This window comes from Astatotilapia calliptera, chromosome 4, assembly GCF_964374335.1.
Source record: "Astatotilapia calliptera chromosome 4, fAstCal68.1, whole genome shotgun sequence".
NCBI classification, from domain to species: Eukaryota; Metazoa; Chordata; class Actinopteri; order Cichliformes; family Cichlidae; genus Astatotilapia; species Astatotilapia calliptera.
The window spans coordinates 1,868,780-1,884,447 of NC_137425.1; the positions used below are offsets into that span (position 1 = coordinate 1,868,780).

General features: G+C 44.7%; 2 protein-coding genes across 8 annotated transcripts; one reads left to right on the top strand and one right to left on the bottom strand.

The window, feature by feature from the left end:
• Positions 1–579: 579 nt before the first annotated feature.
• On the bottom strand, positions 580–8,930 carry mfsd11 (major facilitator superfamily domain containing 11). 2 transcript variants are annotated; one of them, XM_026163935.2, is made up of 14 exons: positions 8,638–8,930; positions 7,990–8,097; positions 7,853–7,908; positions 7,035–7,142; positions 6,872–6,951; positions 6,687–6,783; positions 6,121–6,179; positions 5,853–6,012; positions 4,111–4,154; positions 3,959–4,024; positions 3,668–3,793; positions 3,410–3,584; positions 2,935–3,070; positions 580–2,848 (listed from the first exon to the last, which is right to left on the bottom strand). In XM_026163935.2, exons 2-14 carry the CDS (start codon positions 8,083–8,085, stop codon positions 2,687–2,689), a joined length of 1,365 nt encoding a protein of 454 aa, XP_026019720.1. In that variant the 5' UTR covers positions 8,086–8,097; positions 8,638–8,930; the 3' UTR covers positions 580–2,686. The 2 variants fall into 2 exon arrangements, with proteins under 2 accessions (XP_026019720.1, XP_080156194.1); XM_080300068.1 differs by having other exon boundaries at positions 7,990–8,183.
• Positions 8,931–10,623: 1,693 nt separating this feature from the next.
• On the top strand, positions 10,624–15,008 carry srsf2b (serine and arginine rich splicing factor 2b). 6 transcript variants are annotated; one of them, XR_013908447.1, is made up of 5 exons: positions 10,624–11,245; positions 11,574–11,867; positions 12,032–12,095; positions 13,211–13,277; positions 14,812–15,008. XR_013908447.1 is itself a non-coding variant. In XM_026163939.2 (3 exons), the coding sequence occupies exons 1-2, from the start codon at positions 10,887–10,889 to the stop codon at positions 11,863–11,865; spliced, it is 651 nt and encodes a 216-aa protein (XP_026019724.1). In that variant the 5' UTR covers positions 10,628–10,886; the 3' UTR covers positions 11,866–11,867; positions 13,211–15,008. The 6 variants fall into 6 exon arrangements, 2 of the variants coding, with proteins under 2 accessions (XP_026019724.1, XP_026019725.1); XR_003272167.2 differs by having other exon boundaries at positions 13,211–15,008; XR_003272168.2 differs by lacking the exon at positions 12,032–12,095 and having other exon boundaries at positions 10,627–11,245.
• Positions 15,009–15,668: the final 660 nt, after the last annotated feature.

Genomic DNA, 15,668 nt, shown 5'->3' on the forward strand with positions numbered 1-15,668 from the left:
AGAAACTGATTGTTGAGTTTTTGGTTTGTTGAAAATGAGATTTAATCACTTGCATCAGGTTTTCGTATTCTTTTATGTGGCATGGGTAGGATTTGTCAGGGGAGCTATTTAATGAGTATCATAATAAAATGAACAATAAAAGGACATATTTGAAGGCAAATAACTCGCAGCCAAAGTCTCTATAAGTAGAGAAGAAAAACACAGACTCACATCATCACCGTCTGCTCTGAAATCACTGTGAAAATCATTCATATCACAGAGCTGATATAGCTCACAGATGTCTTATTCTTTTAGATTTTTTTCTTGAGTTTCAGTTTCCATCACCCTTGGAAACACATCAGCTCTCTCCCAGAACAGTTTGTGTATCAGGCAGTAAGCATGATTATTGCTGCTGCAGAGGTTTAACACAGGAGTCTGCGGGGACTGACTTACTGCTTCTCTTTGGTTTAGCGTCACACACACAAATAACTCAAAAGTCAGTGAGGATCCAGGTGTGTTTGAAGTGACCGACGGCTCTGTTCAGATCATCTCGTGTTTCCGTCTTTAAAGCTGTGGAGCTCTCCATGTAAACACAATGAATGCAGAAAACAGTATTTTATTGACAAGAAAAACATGCAGGCAGAAGTTTGGGTGTCATTTTTAATTACATTCAAGTATAAAATCATCATCTTGGTACATTTCCCTTATTTATCCTTTGATTGCGTTCACTGCAGTAGCAACATGAACCAAAGTTGAGCAAACCCGACTCCCAGCAATAAATTAACTACAATAGTGTACGGCCATTCGTTGTTTGACACTTGGAACAGGAAAAAAAAAGAAACTACAGCATGTCTGAAGTGGCTCCTCGTCACTATGGCAACATTACAAAAAGCATTAAGGCTCAAATGTCACGCTGTGTCTGTTTGGCGTCACATCAGTTTAAACCAGAGTGAAACTGTGAATCTGCACTGAGCAGCAGCCCAGACAGGCTTGACCTCAATAAAGATACCTTCTGTGATTACCCTGTGCACGCTGCAGACACTAGGTGGCAGTGTTTTCACGTGTTGAGCTACAGTCCACCATCATAAGTGAGAATATATCATGATGATTTAACTGGTTAAAGGCTATACCAACTCACTGCACCATCTAACAGAACATCACAACTGCTTCGACTCATTTTGTGGCACTTTAACTATTTTTAAACAAGAATTTATCATTTGACTAAACCTGAACCAAAGGAACGATTAAGTTCAGTTCAAGACGGGCAGAGGGGAGTCAGATGACGAGTAGAAAGATGAACGAGGGCACAGTTTGTTATATTTGTGTTCTTTTAGTTTAATCATATTTTTAATCCCGATCATTAATATTAAATGGGGAAATTTTGAAGTTCATTTGGTTGAGTTAAAATGTGGTTTAAGGAAGTGAGCTGCACATGTAGGCATGACCACTCTACGTACAGTCAGTGTAAAAAGTCTGCATTTCCTTAGACCACATTAATAAGTGCATGTCCTCTTATTATTGGCCATTTCATTTTTTTTTTTTTTTTTCTAGCGTAAAAGCTGTTAAAAACAATCAGTTTTGGTGATTTTCTTTTAGTGGAAGGACAAATTTTTCACCCCTATATGCAGGAAAACCCTGGATATCTCCCCATGATTGTTTCTCATGTTTTTGACTTTATTTTCTTTTTGTTAAACACGAAGAGGTGAGAAAAGCAGCAAAGATGAGGAAGAAAAAAAACAAAAACTTTTTCCTGTCCTTAGAGGCACGAACAGAACATCGTCTGCTCTGCAGTCTGAGCCGAGCGCCGTCAGCCACGCCTGATTCAGAGTTGCTTCCTGGACCGCAGAGATGCACTTTGACGACACGGATCTCATTACAGCGAAACCAGTCGTGTAAAAGAACAGAAGACGAGGGGTGAACGTGGATCTGACACCAGAAGAAGTGACTTCTTTTTGTTTCTCTTTAAATAAAAACGGCTTAATTTTAAAGCCGAACAGCCGAGAACAGTAAAACTGCCTCATGTGGCGTGAATCGCAGTCTGTGACCGCTTCACTCCAACATTAGAAGGAAGAAAATATTTATGAGACACCCATGAGTGACAACCCTTCAGTATTTGGCTGTAACCAGAGCTGGATTTGTGCAGATAGAGTATAGACGTTTAACTTAAACCTTTTTCTTCTTGTCAACAAATCCAGAAAAAACCCTACAAATATGTTTAACCTTTTAAAACTGCTCAGTGATTGGCTCAGTGATCTGGACGCCATTTTCCCCCTCAGGTGGGTGTGGTTTCCGTGGAGCTCTCCTGTATGTTTCTAACAGATGACCGAGGGCTTTTCACAGAATTTGTTGTCAAGATGGAAGTTGGTCCACTGAAGGAGGACTAACAGCGTGACGCCAACACGAGCAGTGGGATTATTACTCTCTTTGCCTTGAATAGAGTTTATTTACAGACCGAGTGCACAAGAAGGAGGAGTCTGGTTATGAAACTAAACGAGGTATATGAGGCGTGCACACCACCGTCACACATGCCGTTTGATTTAATTGGGTAAATGCTGAGATCAGGAGGAGCGTTTGGTCCCGGGTTCAGAATCTAAATGTACCACAGCTAGCATCAGTCTGTGGGCCGGTCGTCCCTGGGCGAGGTTTTTTCCTTTCCAGCAGTGGAGAGCGAAAAAACTCCAGCTGTGCCCTCGTCATCCGGCCCGGCTCAGATACTGTCGTAGTCCGACTGCCGCCTGCTGGAGCTGGCCATGTGCTCCACCTTAAAGAAGGTTATCGTGCCCAGAAACCCCACCACGACCAGGATGAGCAGCTGCCAGTGCAACAGCAGGTAGTTACTGTAGTAGAAGGCCAGAGCGGCCATGATGGACTGCACAGGAAATGACAAACACAGGTTAATTCAAAATAAAACTCAGCTGTAAAACAATACACTCTCCTGTTCAGCGTTTGTGTCACCTGGATGAACTTGAAGACGGCAAAGGCGGGGGCGCTGTTGTCGTGGAACATGAAGCCGATGATGCTGAGGAGCTGCGTGTTGAAGCAGCTGTCACCCAGACCGAGCAGGAAGCTGCAGAACAAGGCCACGCCCACGCTGAGGCACACAAATGGTAACGTTAACCCGACAGCATCGTTTAAATAAGTTTAGAAAACCAAAGTCTGAACACAGTCAGAGGGCTCGTAACGGAGGCTCCGGGGAAAGAGAACAAGGCTTTTATTGTGAAAAGGTAACAACCATTCATTTGCATTATTTCAGTCATTTCGATTTTATTTTAAATGCACACACATTTATCAATAATCATATATTAAAACCTTTTTATATTTTTTCATCAACATCTCTCCTTTTTTATTAGTTTGATAACAAATTATTTTTTTAAAAGTCAATTTTGTCGTTATGACTCACACCTCAGCGCCTCACGTGATTTTTCTTTACCTGGGGGTGATGAAGGCCTCCAGATCTGTTCCTTCTTCCGGGGCCAGCGGAGCGTCGCTGGCGATGTTGAGGAAAATCAGGTAGAAGGCGATGATGTGGGTGACGAACCCGAGCAGAACGATGGGGTTCCTCCCAAAGCCGATGCGTTTGTTCAGTATCCCGAACACGCTACCACCTGACGGAGAGACCCGACACTCAGCTCGTCTCCTTGTTCTCGCCCTGCGGCGTTTTCCCTTCAGACGAATGAAGATGACTCACCTAATATCTCGCCCACGCCGATGCAGATCCCAGAGATCCCGATCAAACTCTTCGCATCCTGGCCGAACCTCATCATGGCGCCAATGCACGTGCCGTACACGCCGCTGTAGAAGGTCAGCTCCAAACCTGACGGAGCCGCAGGCATCGGGTCAGTTCGAGGGGCTTCAGTATCAGTCGTGTTTAAATGTGCACTGAGCAGCTTTTTTGCATTCAGTTATTTTCATAACACATATCTGATTGTGACTTAAAGGAGGAGACCGTCCTCTCCTCGCCCAGCTCGTCTCCACCCACCTGTGTATCCGATGGAGACGCCCAGCAGCAGCATTTCTCTGGTGATGAACAGCTTACACGATTTGACTGCAGACAGGACGGCAGAGGTTAACACGCCGCTCGGGACGTTTCAGCTACAGCGAGAAAGCGAGGGTATTTTTTCAGAAACTCACCAAACGCGTCGAGCGCCTGAGAGCAGAGGTGAGAGCATCCCGAGCTGCAGAGAGGAGAGAGAGGGGGAGGTCCATCATGCTCATTTAAACAGTCACCGTGAAAGTTTCGGCCCCTCGACCTTCTAAGGTTCATATTTATATTTGGGCCCTCCTTCCTGAGCTGCCTTGGTATCCCGGAGACGGTGTCCCAAGAAATGCACAAAAGACCACAAAGGATGGTGTTTACAGTTAAAGGTCGCCCGTCTCATTTCCACAGTCCCTCTGAAATAATTATCCTTCCTCCCGTGGACCAGAGAACCACGGCACCCATCCAGCTTTTAAGGGGAAAGAAAGAAAAAGAATTTTCCTGAACATTAACAATCTACTTCCCATAATACACGGAGCTCTTATTTAAAACGCATCTCAATTTTAATTTTGAATGTACTTGTAACTCACGCAGCACACTGATCACCTGAATTATTAATGACTGAGAAAAAGTTTACATACCCTCATTTTTCTCATTTTCTTTAAATTACGAATCATTTCACTGTTTGAGATCAGAGCTTCGTGTCTAAGTGAAGTGAAGCCATCCCAGGCCGTGTTTGAACGTGCAGCCAATCTGTGTGATTGGACAGTGATGAGCCAATGAGCTTGCAGTTTCACAGTCGGACCCGCCCACTCCACATCACAGCCTGTTTGTGTTTTAAACCACAACGACAGCAGTGAAAACGCTCAAAGCTTCCATATATTTGTCAGTGAGTGTAACATCGGGAGATGTGTTTCTGTAGCAGCCGTAAACACGTGAACGCTCGCCGGGTGGAGCAGGTGAGGCTGATGCAGAGGTGGGGTCTGAATCCACACCAGGGTCATTTCCCGCTAGCATCTACTCGACTCAGCTCTATTGCATTTCACTCATTTTCCATTCCAACTGGGTCATTAAGGCAAAGTGGGCAGAAAGTCCTGTGCCCTCATTTCAATGAGACACGAGCAACAATGGAGGACATCGAGCTAAAGGTCCACCTGCTGCTCGCTCTGCAGCTTTTTCCCAGGATGAAACACGAGAGCCCACGAAGGCGGCGGGCAGCGCGTGCACACACTTCCTTCACTGCTGGATTTTTTTTTCTTTTTTAAAAATGGAGCTTTGATGGCCCCACTGATGACTCCTCTAGTCACGTCCCTCCCTGACCAATCAGTGGCTGAGCAGGCATTATAAAAAAAAAATCCTGGTACCAGGAAGTCGAAGTAGGTCATGGTGAAAAAGAAAAAAAAGAAACGAAAAAGAAACGGTGTTACTGCGCGTCTTTCCCTGCCGCCTGTCCACCGTTCTGTCACAATAAAGTCTTAAAAAGCAGAATTATTTAAAATAAAACTGAATTTTGTTGAAATGCATCATTTCCAGGTCTTTAATAACAAAAAGCAACACGCAGAGACATCTCCATCTTTTCCTGAACTCAGTCACCCAAATGACATCCGTTCCATTCTTGAGCGATGGCCCTACGCCTGCAGACCACAGTCTGCATGTTGTAGCTGTTTTCTGTCAGCAGGGGGCAGTGAAGAGGCGCTCTAACAGAGCTGAAGGTTGAAACAACGAGAGTCCCGCTGCAGCGGCGTGTGCAGTCTCTCGTGATCTTTGAGCGTTTTTGGGGGTTTTTTTGCTCTGTTGTTGCTCCTCGTCCTGTTCCATCCAATCAGCGCCTGACCCACGAGGCTGCACACGCCTCTGCGTACACAGACACAAACCATAATGTCACCTGAGTGCTCACCTGGTTGCGGTGTTGTCGCAGGGTTCCTCCTGCAGCAGCGGCTCAGTCGCCTCAGCAGAGGAAGAGCATTCAGAATCAGGCTTCCTGAGGAGGAAGAAGAGGAAGCAGCCGACCAGGCTTATCACCGTCAGAGAGATGAACACCGTCTGCCGGTCCTTGTCTGAGAGGAACAGCATGAGTCAGACGCTTTTCATGAGACGACCACACAGGAAGTTAATGCTATAAAAGTGTGAGGCAGAGAGCTCAAAGAAAACGGCTGGATTCAGACCTGTGATGTGGACGTGTCCGTGCCAGGCGCAGTAGATGTAGAGGTTTCCAAAGAACAAGCTGCAGAGAGAGGGAGGATGTTTAAAAAGGTGTGCACAGAAATCATCATGTGACTGAACTTCCCACAGAGCGTCATGAGTTTCAGAATCCACCGTTCCTGTTCACGTGAGCCACTCACGGTGAGAGCTGTTCACGAGCACCACAGTATCATATTTACCAGCATGCTGCACTGAACATGCTCTGCCATAAAGCTCGCCATCGTTACCGTGGTTCCCGTACAGCTGGGTGACCTCTGACCTGTTCATAGTGACAGTAAGGCTTATATCCAATCAGATTTCTTATTACAGGCACAACAGTCGCCCCCGGCTGGACATCAGGCAGACCCCAAACCTACATCCATCTTTTATATACAGTCTATGGTCTGCCTGCTGACGTGGTAATTAGCAGAATCTGAAACGTTCTGAGGTTTATGGGAAAGTACGGCAGTGGTTTGGCTGTTAGACCGAACTGGGGACAACATGGAGTCATCGACGCTTATATCCTGACTATGTACTCCTGAAGGTTTACCTGAACTGCAGCAGCGCCCAGAATATACCACTGTTTCTTCCAATGGTGCTGTCCGTGGAGTTGATGGTGAGGACGTTCCCCTGAGCTGTCCACAGCACTAGAGTGCAGAAATCAAAATGTCAGATATGTGCACAGACCAAGCTTCTTTTCCAAATATCAGGGCTAGAGGGATGCTGCTGCTTTACCTGCTGCTGCTATTCCAACCAGCACGGACGCCGTGTAGAAGCTCCAGGTGTACGGGTAGATGAACATGGCGATGTACAGGCTGTGGAAGACGACAGTGCATGAATTAGGAGGTTTGCTTTCTATTGAAGGGGTGGAAAAGAGTGGATGCGAGTGTGCAGGTACCTGTACAAAAGCCCGCTGAAGAACATGGAGAGCTGGGGCCCGATGACCGCCACCACCGACGGGGCGATGAGGTTGGATGCAGAGAAAACGCCATAGATGATGGCCATGCTGCGAGAGGTAGAGCACAGTCAGGCACCTCGCTTTAATTGATGGATTTTTAAAATTTGAAGCCACGCGAAGTGCACAAAACCAAACTTTAAACCACCAGCACAGAAGAAAAACGAGCGGTTTAGGTTCCTGCTGACGGCCTTGCAGTGCTTTCCACCAATCAGCTGTTTTCAAGGCTGTGCCTCTGTTAACGTTACGTACTAACGAAGCCCTCTACTTCATCTAAATGCTCTTGAACTCTTTGGTCACAGAACACTGACAAACTCCGGATGATCTGCTTGATCCACTCATACGGCATCATGGGAAATGTGGTTGTAATCACATGGTTGGTAGTTAACAACTTCCTTCATTAGCTTGTTTTTTTTGGTGAAAGTTGTTTTTTGAGCCTTCTGCAGACATCTGAACGCTTTTCTGTTTTTTTCTGCTGCTGGCACCGAATTGAAATGAGTATAGATTTAAAACAACAACAACAAAAACAGTGAAACGTCTCCGTTTTAAACTTTAATGTGACGTCTTTTCACTGTTTAAAATCAGCTGGAAGCTTTAAATAATTGACGGTGATTATGGTCTCCTCACTTCTTGGTTTCTGGAAGGTTCCTGAAAACTCTGACGGTTCAATAAGATTAACCTTAGATTGAATTAACCCCTCAGCGCTTTCTGGCCGCGACTGATTCGATTTGAGAAAGTGCCACCAGCCGACACTTGTTTACCTCGTGTATCCGCTCCCGTGGAACTCGGTGCTGTTGAAGCTCTTGATCACTGTTTGCTGTTAAGATAAAGAAAAAATGACTTATAATATGTAAAGTTTACTTAATTTTGACAGAAGTGCGGTCAGTGACAAACTTACCTCTATATTGCCACATGTCTGAAAGGCTGTGAACATGAACATAAAGCCGAAACCGAGGATGATGATGTTTAAAAGCTTCTTCCCTTCTGGACTCATTCTGGAGGTTATCTGAACTCCCAGAGGAAGTAAAAACCAATAATAATAATAATAATAATAATAATAATAATAATCTACTGTTGGTGTGAAGAGCTCATCTGAGAATAGAAACAAAAGAAGTACATGTCAGAATATGTCTCTATGAAGCTTTAATCAGTCAACAGCAATAAAACTAAGCGACATTTAAATCCCGCCTGTTTTACCGCAAACACCCATTTTCTGCGTTTGTTTGATAAAAAATTAAGATAAAAAGCAACACTGCCTTCAAAGCAGTGTAGTGTGACTGATGTGATGTACGCCGAATTATAAAGAAGACCGTCTGGGGTGAATGAACACAGCTGTGTGCTCTCACTTGTGTGCTATCTTATTTTTATAGGAAAGAGCGTTTAATTTAGACATTTCTAAACGAGATTCGGTCTGCTGCTCGTTGCTAGAAATGCATAATGCGGAAATGCTCCAGACTATTTCCAATGACAAGAGACTATTTTTAGTTTTTTAAGTGTCACGCTTACAGAGCAGTTGTGCCCGGAAAATTAGCCGTGATCAGCTCACCAAATCTGCCGACGCTGCTGAGCTAACCTGCCCGCTTTTCTCCTCACTCAGTCGGTCAGCTCTTCGTGGGAACCCCCGCAGCCATTTATTATCACCGTTCGGATCCTAAACCAACTTTAACACCATGTTTCCGCCGTGGAAAGCTGGTTCCCGGAGCCCTTTCACAGCACCGATAAACAGGACTGACCTGAAACTAAAACGAGAGTCATGTGAGTGAAATCAGCTGACAGGCTAACAGGCGCTGCTACAAGGAAACGGCTAAAAACTTGCACATGCGCAGAAAGAAACTCACGCAACCCGCTCTTGTGGAACCCGCGAGCTAGGCGTTTCTCTTGGTTTCCGTTTCCGTTTTATTTCTTTTTAATATTACATCTATTATATTTAAACCGTCTGGGTTTCCTGTTCTGTAGGGGAGCTCTCGAGTTCGTCCAGAAGAATGATTAGGCGTCTGAGGAGCTGTAGAATAAAATGTTCGTAAAATACTTATATTTATACTTATATTATTTTTCTCACACACACACACACACACACACACACACACACACACACACACACACACACACACACACGCACGCACGCACACACGCACGAAAAAACTGTATGTTTGCAACGTGGACATCACATTGTCCAGTTTACGACATCCGCCATCTTGATTTGGGGCATGAAGCCAGCAGTAGGTTGTGGCGGTTGAAGGTGTGGCATCATCAGCACCTACTGCTTTTTCTACACACAGGTAAGCTTCTGCTGTGGGCTAACCGCGCTTCTGAGTTTTTGTTGTTGTTTTAATTTTTTAATATAGATCTTTATTCGAAGAAAGAACAAAGTGCAAACTCATTAACTTAATACAATAAATACAATACAGTCATACTTATCAGAGCTTAAACACAAAAGAGACAAGTGCGTGAGTGGGAGCAGAAAACAAGAGGAAAATAGCAAAAACTGAAGAAGCTTTTGTATCAAGCATGAATGAATGAACTAATGTTTAGTTTAGTGAAGTTCTAACTGTGTCTTTAATTAGAAGTCTGATAGTGTTAAAACATAATTTCATTAGGGCTTATTAAATTAAAGTTGTGGACGTCCATCATAAAGGTGAGGAAATAAGGAAATAAGGTTTTCTGTTTAGAAATTTACATTTATGAATGTGAAAATAAAAAAAAGTTATATCCATCAAAGCTAAGCTTTTTTTTTTTTTTTTTTTTAATGAAACAGTTTTAATGACATTGTTATCAGAGTCAGACACTTTCAAAATGCACCTAGCCCAACTTCTCAGTAGTTACACTGGCTTTTGTATTTATTAATTTCAGGGTTGTTGATTTTTTAAATTTTTACTCAAATACACAATTTATTATATTAGCTCAAACTATTACAAAAGTAATAAATATACATATAAATGTTGTAACTAATATATATCAAAGAGGACTGTCTCTGGGTTACGTCTGGTGTCAGCGCAGGACTTTGTAGTCTCACTGTTTTGTTTCTTCTTTACAGGCTTCAGTAACAGGGCTGCATGTATGTTGTGGGATACTTACAGCCTGTGATTACTGTTATATAAAAGATGTTGATAAACAGTTATAAGAGAGATATCAACACAATTAAAGGTGAACTTTAACTTATTTTGTTATTTTTTTATGCACTTTGCTTTTCTGGAAGTTGGGATAAGAGAGATAAGAGAAAATGCCATTCTGGAAGTTCTCAGGAATTATTTTGTGTTTTAGACAACAGTTTGAAATCAAATTTTCAACAACATAATTCACTACATAAATAATAATGGATTGGATTTATATAGCGCTTTTCAAGGCACCCAAAGCGCTTTATAATAACACTATTCATTCACTCTCGCATTCACACACTGGTGGAGGCAGCTACAGTTGTAGCTTTCCACTAAAAGGGTTGTTAAGTTATCAGAGAGAACATAACATCGTAGAATGACCCAATAAAAACATCTTGTTTTGTTTCCTCGTGTTTAGTGTAAAGACTGCAATCACCGCACCGTGGCGCTCGGGAGCGGATTACACTCCGTTTGTTTTCCGCGTGGAAGAAGAAGCTCTAGTCGCTGCTGGCTCGGCGCGGTTCGGAGAAATTTGTGGCGTGCTCTGTGTTTTTGGCGGCAGTAAACTGAGCCAGATCCGCGAGATTCTGCTTAAATCGCTCCGTTCTGTCTCTGCGTAGCGTTTTGAGCCGCGCAGGCGCAATCTGTGTTACTTTCCGGACTGTTCTGGGAGCTTCCCGGGCCTCTCGCGCCAGGCAGCATGAGTTACGGCAGGCCTCCGCCGGACGTCGACGGCATGACTTCCCTCAAAGTGGACAATCTAACGTACCGGACCTCTCCCGAAGCCCTCCGCCGGGTGTTTGAGAAGTACGGCCGGGTAGGGGACGTCTACATCCCGCGAGACCGCTACACCAAGGAAAGCCGGGGCTTCGCGTTTGTTCGGTTCCACGACAAACGGGACGCCGAAGACGCGATGGACGCCATGGACGGCGCGCTGCTGGACGGGCGGGAGCTGCGGGTCCAGATGGCCCGGTACGGCAGACCCCCCGACTCCCATTACGGCGGAGGACGGCGAGGAGGAGGACCGAGCCGGAGGTACAGCGGACGGCGGAGCAGAAGGTAAGGAGAGGCCGGATCTCTGGTGTGCAGAGCGAGCGTGACTGAATGTGGATCATTTACTTTCCCCACAACACTGTAATTAAGACTCCCACCATTTATCAATGATTGCATTTAATTATCCAGAAATTTGAGTTATTTGATTAAAATAAAGACCGGAAGTTTTCTTCAGACCAGCTGATTGGAGGCTCAGAGCTAACCAGGAGAACCAGATGGCTCCTGACTGCCAGCTCTGCTCACTGTAGCTCCAGCCCTGCAGCTCATGTTCTCCTCAGTTCAGATCCAGCTGTTTTTTTCTTTGACTGTAACTCAACCCACTGAATGTATCCAGCTGTTCCCCCAGCCCGAGACGCAGGAGACGGAGCAGATCCCGCAGCAGGAGCCGCACGCCTTCTCGAAGCCGGTCCCGCTACAGCAGATCCAGGTCCCGGTCCTACTCCAGGTCCAAGTCCCGCTCTCCCAGGACCAAGAAGACCAAGGCGCGCTCTCCTTCCAGGTCTAGGTCCCGGTCCAGATCCAGGTCCAGGTCCAGAAGCCGCACCCCTTCCTCCAAGAGAGGGTCCAGGTCGAGATCTAAAAGCCAGCCAAAGTCAGCAGCAGAAAATGGAAATGAAACCTCGTAGAGGTGAGTTTAAACGTTAGCGGCCATTTTATTAGATACACACATTTTTCCCTCAGATGATCAGCAGGGGATTTTTTTTTTCCCAGTCTAACAAAAGTTTCTAAACTTTTCAGTAATAGAAGTTGTGTATTTAAAAAAACAAAATGTGGAATTCTCTCCTCCCCAAGCTGCGGTATCCTGTTTGCTAAGGTGGTGTTTGAGCTGAGCTGAGGCAGATTGAGCAGGTACAAGGTGTGTGGCGAGCTGCAGCAACAGGGTGGAGGCAGTCAGTGTTGGTTTGGTGGTGTTGAGGTATGTGTGTCTGCTGTTCTGACTGCGCACAAAGGAGCGGCGGTTTGTGGTGCTCGAAGGGTTGCATCACTTCCTCTTAGCTCCACCTCATTTGAATTTGTGCACATTAGATAGAGAAGGGTGATTTTACATGAGCTGGCCTCTCCAGGTGTATCTGGTGACTCTTGCTCTTATTTTGAAAGTTCGTGTGCTCATCCACACAGTCAGGGGCTCGCTGGAGAGTCAGATGTTTGTACTTGACGGTGCGCACGCCCACGCCTTCTGCAGTAGTATTCATGTTTTACTCCTGCGCAGATACTTCAAACACTTAGCTGTGCAGGCGACGCATGCTTGTGCTTGCAAAAGGAACTGCGCCACACTTGTGACCTGAACTTCATGCCATGCATATTAAAGCAATAATCGGCTCCAGTGGACGCTCGTTAACCGGTCCATCCTGTCCTGTTGCTGGCAGTCCTCATCATCCTCTGCAGACTCAGAGAACTCAATGATTTTCCAGCTGCTGCAGGTTTTGTTTGAGCAGAAGAAGAATTAGGTAACAGCAGCTGTGGTCTGAAGCGGTGCCATTGAAGTCTGCAGAGCTCGAGATAGCGGCCTGAGCAGGACGTCCTGCAGGGAAGTAAAATGAGATGTGAAGCACCAGAGCCAGCTGGTTCCAGCTGCCTGCAAGAAGGAGTAAAACCAGCTGCTGTGGTCCAAAGCAGTCCAGAATATTCAGAGCTCATGCAGCTGAGCAACAACGACCGCGAGCTGGTCCACAAGCAGGTGCCGAACTTTCAAAATAAGAGCAAGGGCTTCCTCCACATGTGTGCTGTGTTTTTCTCAGATGGGCATAAAGTAGCTAACCCTAAAATAAGTCGCCAAATATTTCTGCGTGATCACAGCCAGAGAGTAAAATGAGAGTTCGATGAACAGAAGGCGATCACGATCTCTGCTCCAGTGATCTGGATTTTACGTGTAAATTTGCACGTTTCTGATCAGCCTCGTATAAAATGCTTCTTTCTGTGTCAGCTGGTACTTTCTTTAACTTTTATTCCTGATGTTTCTTTGATTCACAGTTTCGGTTAAAGACGTGTGACCTCCCGGACCGGCTCCCACGCAAGCACCAGAGTCCAGCTGTGAAAGGTTATTTTGTCTTCCGTGCTTTGGTTCATTTCCTTTTTTTCGCTGATTTATTGTGATTTTGTTTCCTTTTCATGTCCCGATTACGGTTTAAATGGTGTGTTCAGACCTGGATTTAAAAATGAAAGCTCATAAGATAGAATGTTCCACTCCTCTCATATTATCATCTCCTCTCTGGCCTGTATCACAAAGGTGTCATAACTGCAACACAGTCACATGTGTGAACTGATGAATTGTGTACTATTATTGCTGACAAAACTCAGGCCTGATGGGTGAATCGCCTCAGTTTCTAATATTAATAAACCTTCTATAATAATACATCTGATGTTTTTCGTTGAGTTTGGACACAAAGGTCTGTCCTTTGTGTCCAAACTGTCCTTTATGATAACAGAAAACCTAATTTAAGCTTGAAATTAGCTGTAATCTCCCTTTGTGATACAGGCCCACAAAATAATGCTTAAAGGATAATTTATGTGTAGATCTTCTTGGGGGTGGGGCTACGGGAAAGCGTTTATACCTGAGCAAACACTGAGCTCCCTGCAGGTCCAGATTCAAACCCAGAGCTGCAGTCAGAACCACCACAGTCCAGTGATCGCTCTTTAAATCAGCATCTGAATTCACTGTTAAAACACCAAAGACTCACAAAGCAGGTTAAAGTGTCTGTGAGTTAAAATTCCAGTTTTTGTGAACGGAGCCTGGTGTAGTGTGGAAAGACGGCGCCCATTTCCACGACGAGCGCAGCGTGTTTGGTTCGGCAGTTTCACTTCCTGATGCAATTCCAGAGATGGCTGTGTTCACAGCTGTATGTGGACTTAGTCTGCGTGGGGGTGTGGCCTGCTGTTACACGCAGCAGGTGACACCTCAGATGAGCTCACCTTAAAGAAATACAGTGATTTAAATCAGCAGAAGGAAAACGGTGAAGTCCTTTACTGCGTTTCCTGGAAGCTGCAGCAGCTCCTCAGCGACACACAAACTACTTTTTTTTTTAAATTACTTAATGTTTTCTTTATTTTAACCTTCGTGTACATCGCTTTGTGACTGCCTGTCTGCGAAAAGCGCTTAATAGATAAACTTTACCTACTTATCAACAAAATCAACATTTCTATTGATGAGACGGCTTTAATGAAAATACGAGTCACACACAAGTCATTTTAAGTGTTCCAAAGCTGCAGGGAAGCTCAGGCCGTCCAGCGCTGCTCCTTAAATCCCCAAATCTCTGAAAAAGTGACGGAAATCCGCCCGAACCAAGCCAGAATTATACTTTAAGCATCCATTTGTTTTCTGTCGCACCTCCATCTGCTTTTCTTGTCTGATAAAGTGACATGAAACACTTTTACCCTGTAGAACTGTAGCTTCTTATTTTCAGTGTGTTTATTTAGCTTTTTCATTGAATTTCCGCATTTAAAAAAACACAAACTAGACATTTGTGCAGCTCAGTGTTTGTCAGGTTATTCCAACCTTTTCAGGACAGACACACACTGACTCCTTTGTTCTTTTTTTAATGCTAACCCTGCTCGTGTGTTTCTTTGTGCACTAGGCGCAGTTGTGTAGCAGTTGAGTTTTGCTGGTTAGCTGTTAAGGTGGCGTGTTGCGCCGACGTGTCCGTGTTCTCCTGATTGGTCCTGTGACCGCGGCGCTAACGACTGCTTCAGTCTCGGCTTCTGTACAAAGACACGGTTTTTCTCTTGTACACAAATGTGACTTTCAATAAAGATTTGATGTTTTGTGTATAAAGTTGTCCTCTCATCATTCGGCTGTACGTGTGGTGTGGAGATTTCACACAGGAGTCATCCTCACTGTCGTTTTAGTTTGCAAAGGAATCCAAACAAGTCAAAGTTATGGATGTGAATTTCTGCACAGCAAAGACGAAGACTTGGATAAAAACTGCAAGACATTTTAAGTAACTATTGTAAGTGTGGTATTTTGTCCCAGCATCATCCCAACAGTTGGGAAATTCCAGAGTTGTAGCAGCTGGAACATGAAATACGGCCTGTGACTAAATCTCTTAAATAGATGGGTTACTAATAAAGGAATAGGTATGTCTAAAATGTTTTTCTTTTCAACATGAAGAATGCACTAACATGGCTCTATTGTTGATGGATTCATTTACATCATCGTAAATTGTTCAAATGGGATCAGTCCGGGCGGGTGAATGACCACCTCCGGTGCGATTGTTCAGCAGGATGCTGGTAGAAACTGTTGGCTGTAGGAGAATATGCAGAAGAGGAAAAATGAAGGAGGGGCACAGTACGCCAATCCTCACCTCCTCCAGTCCACCTGTTCACAGGTGACTGAGCCACAGGTTGGCTCTGATGTGTCAGCTGAGTGAGTGTTAGATCAAAGAACTATAGGATACTATACTACTAACTTTTGGATATCTTCTCCTTTTTGGCT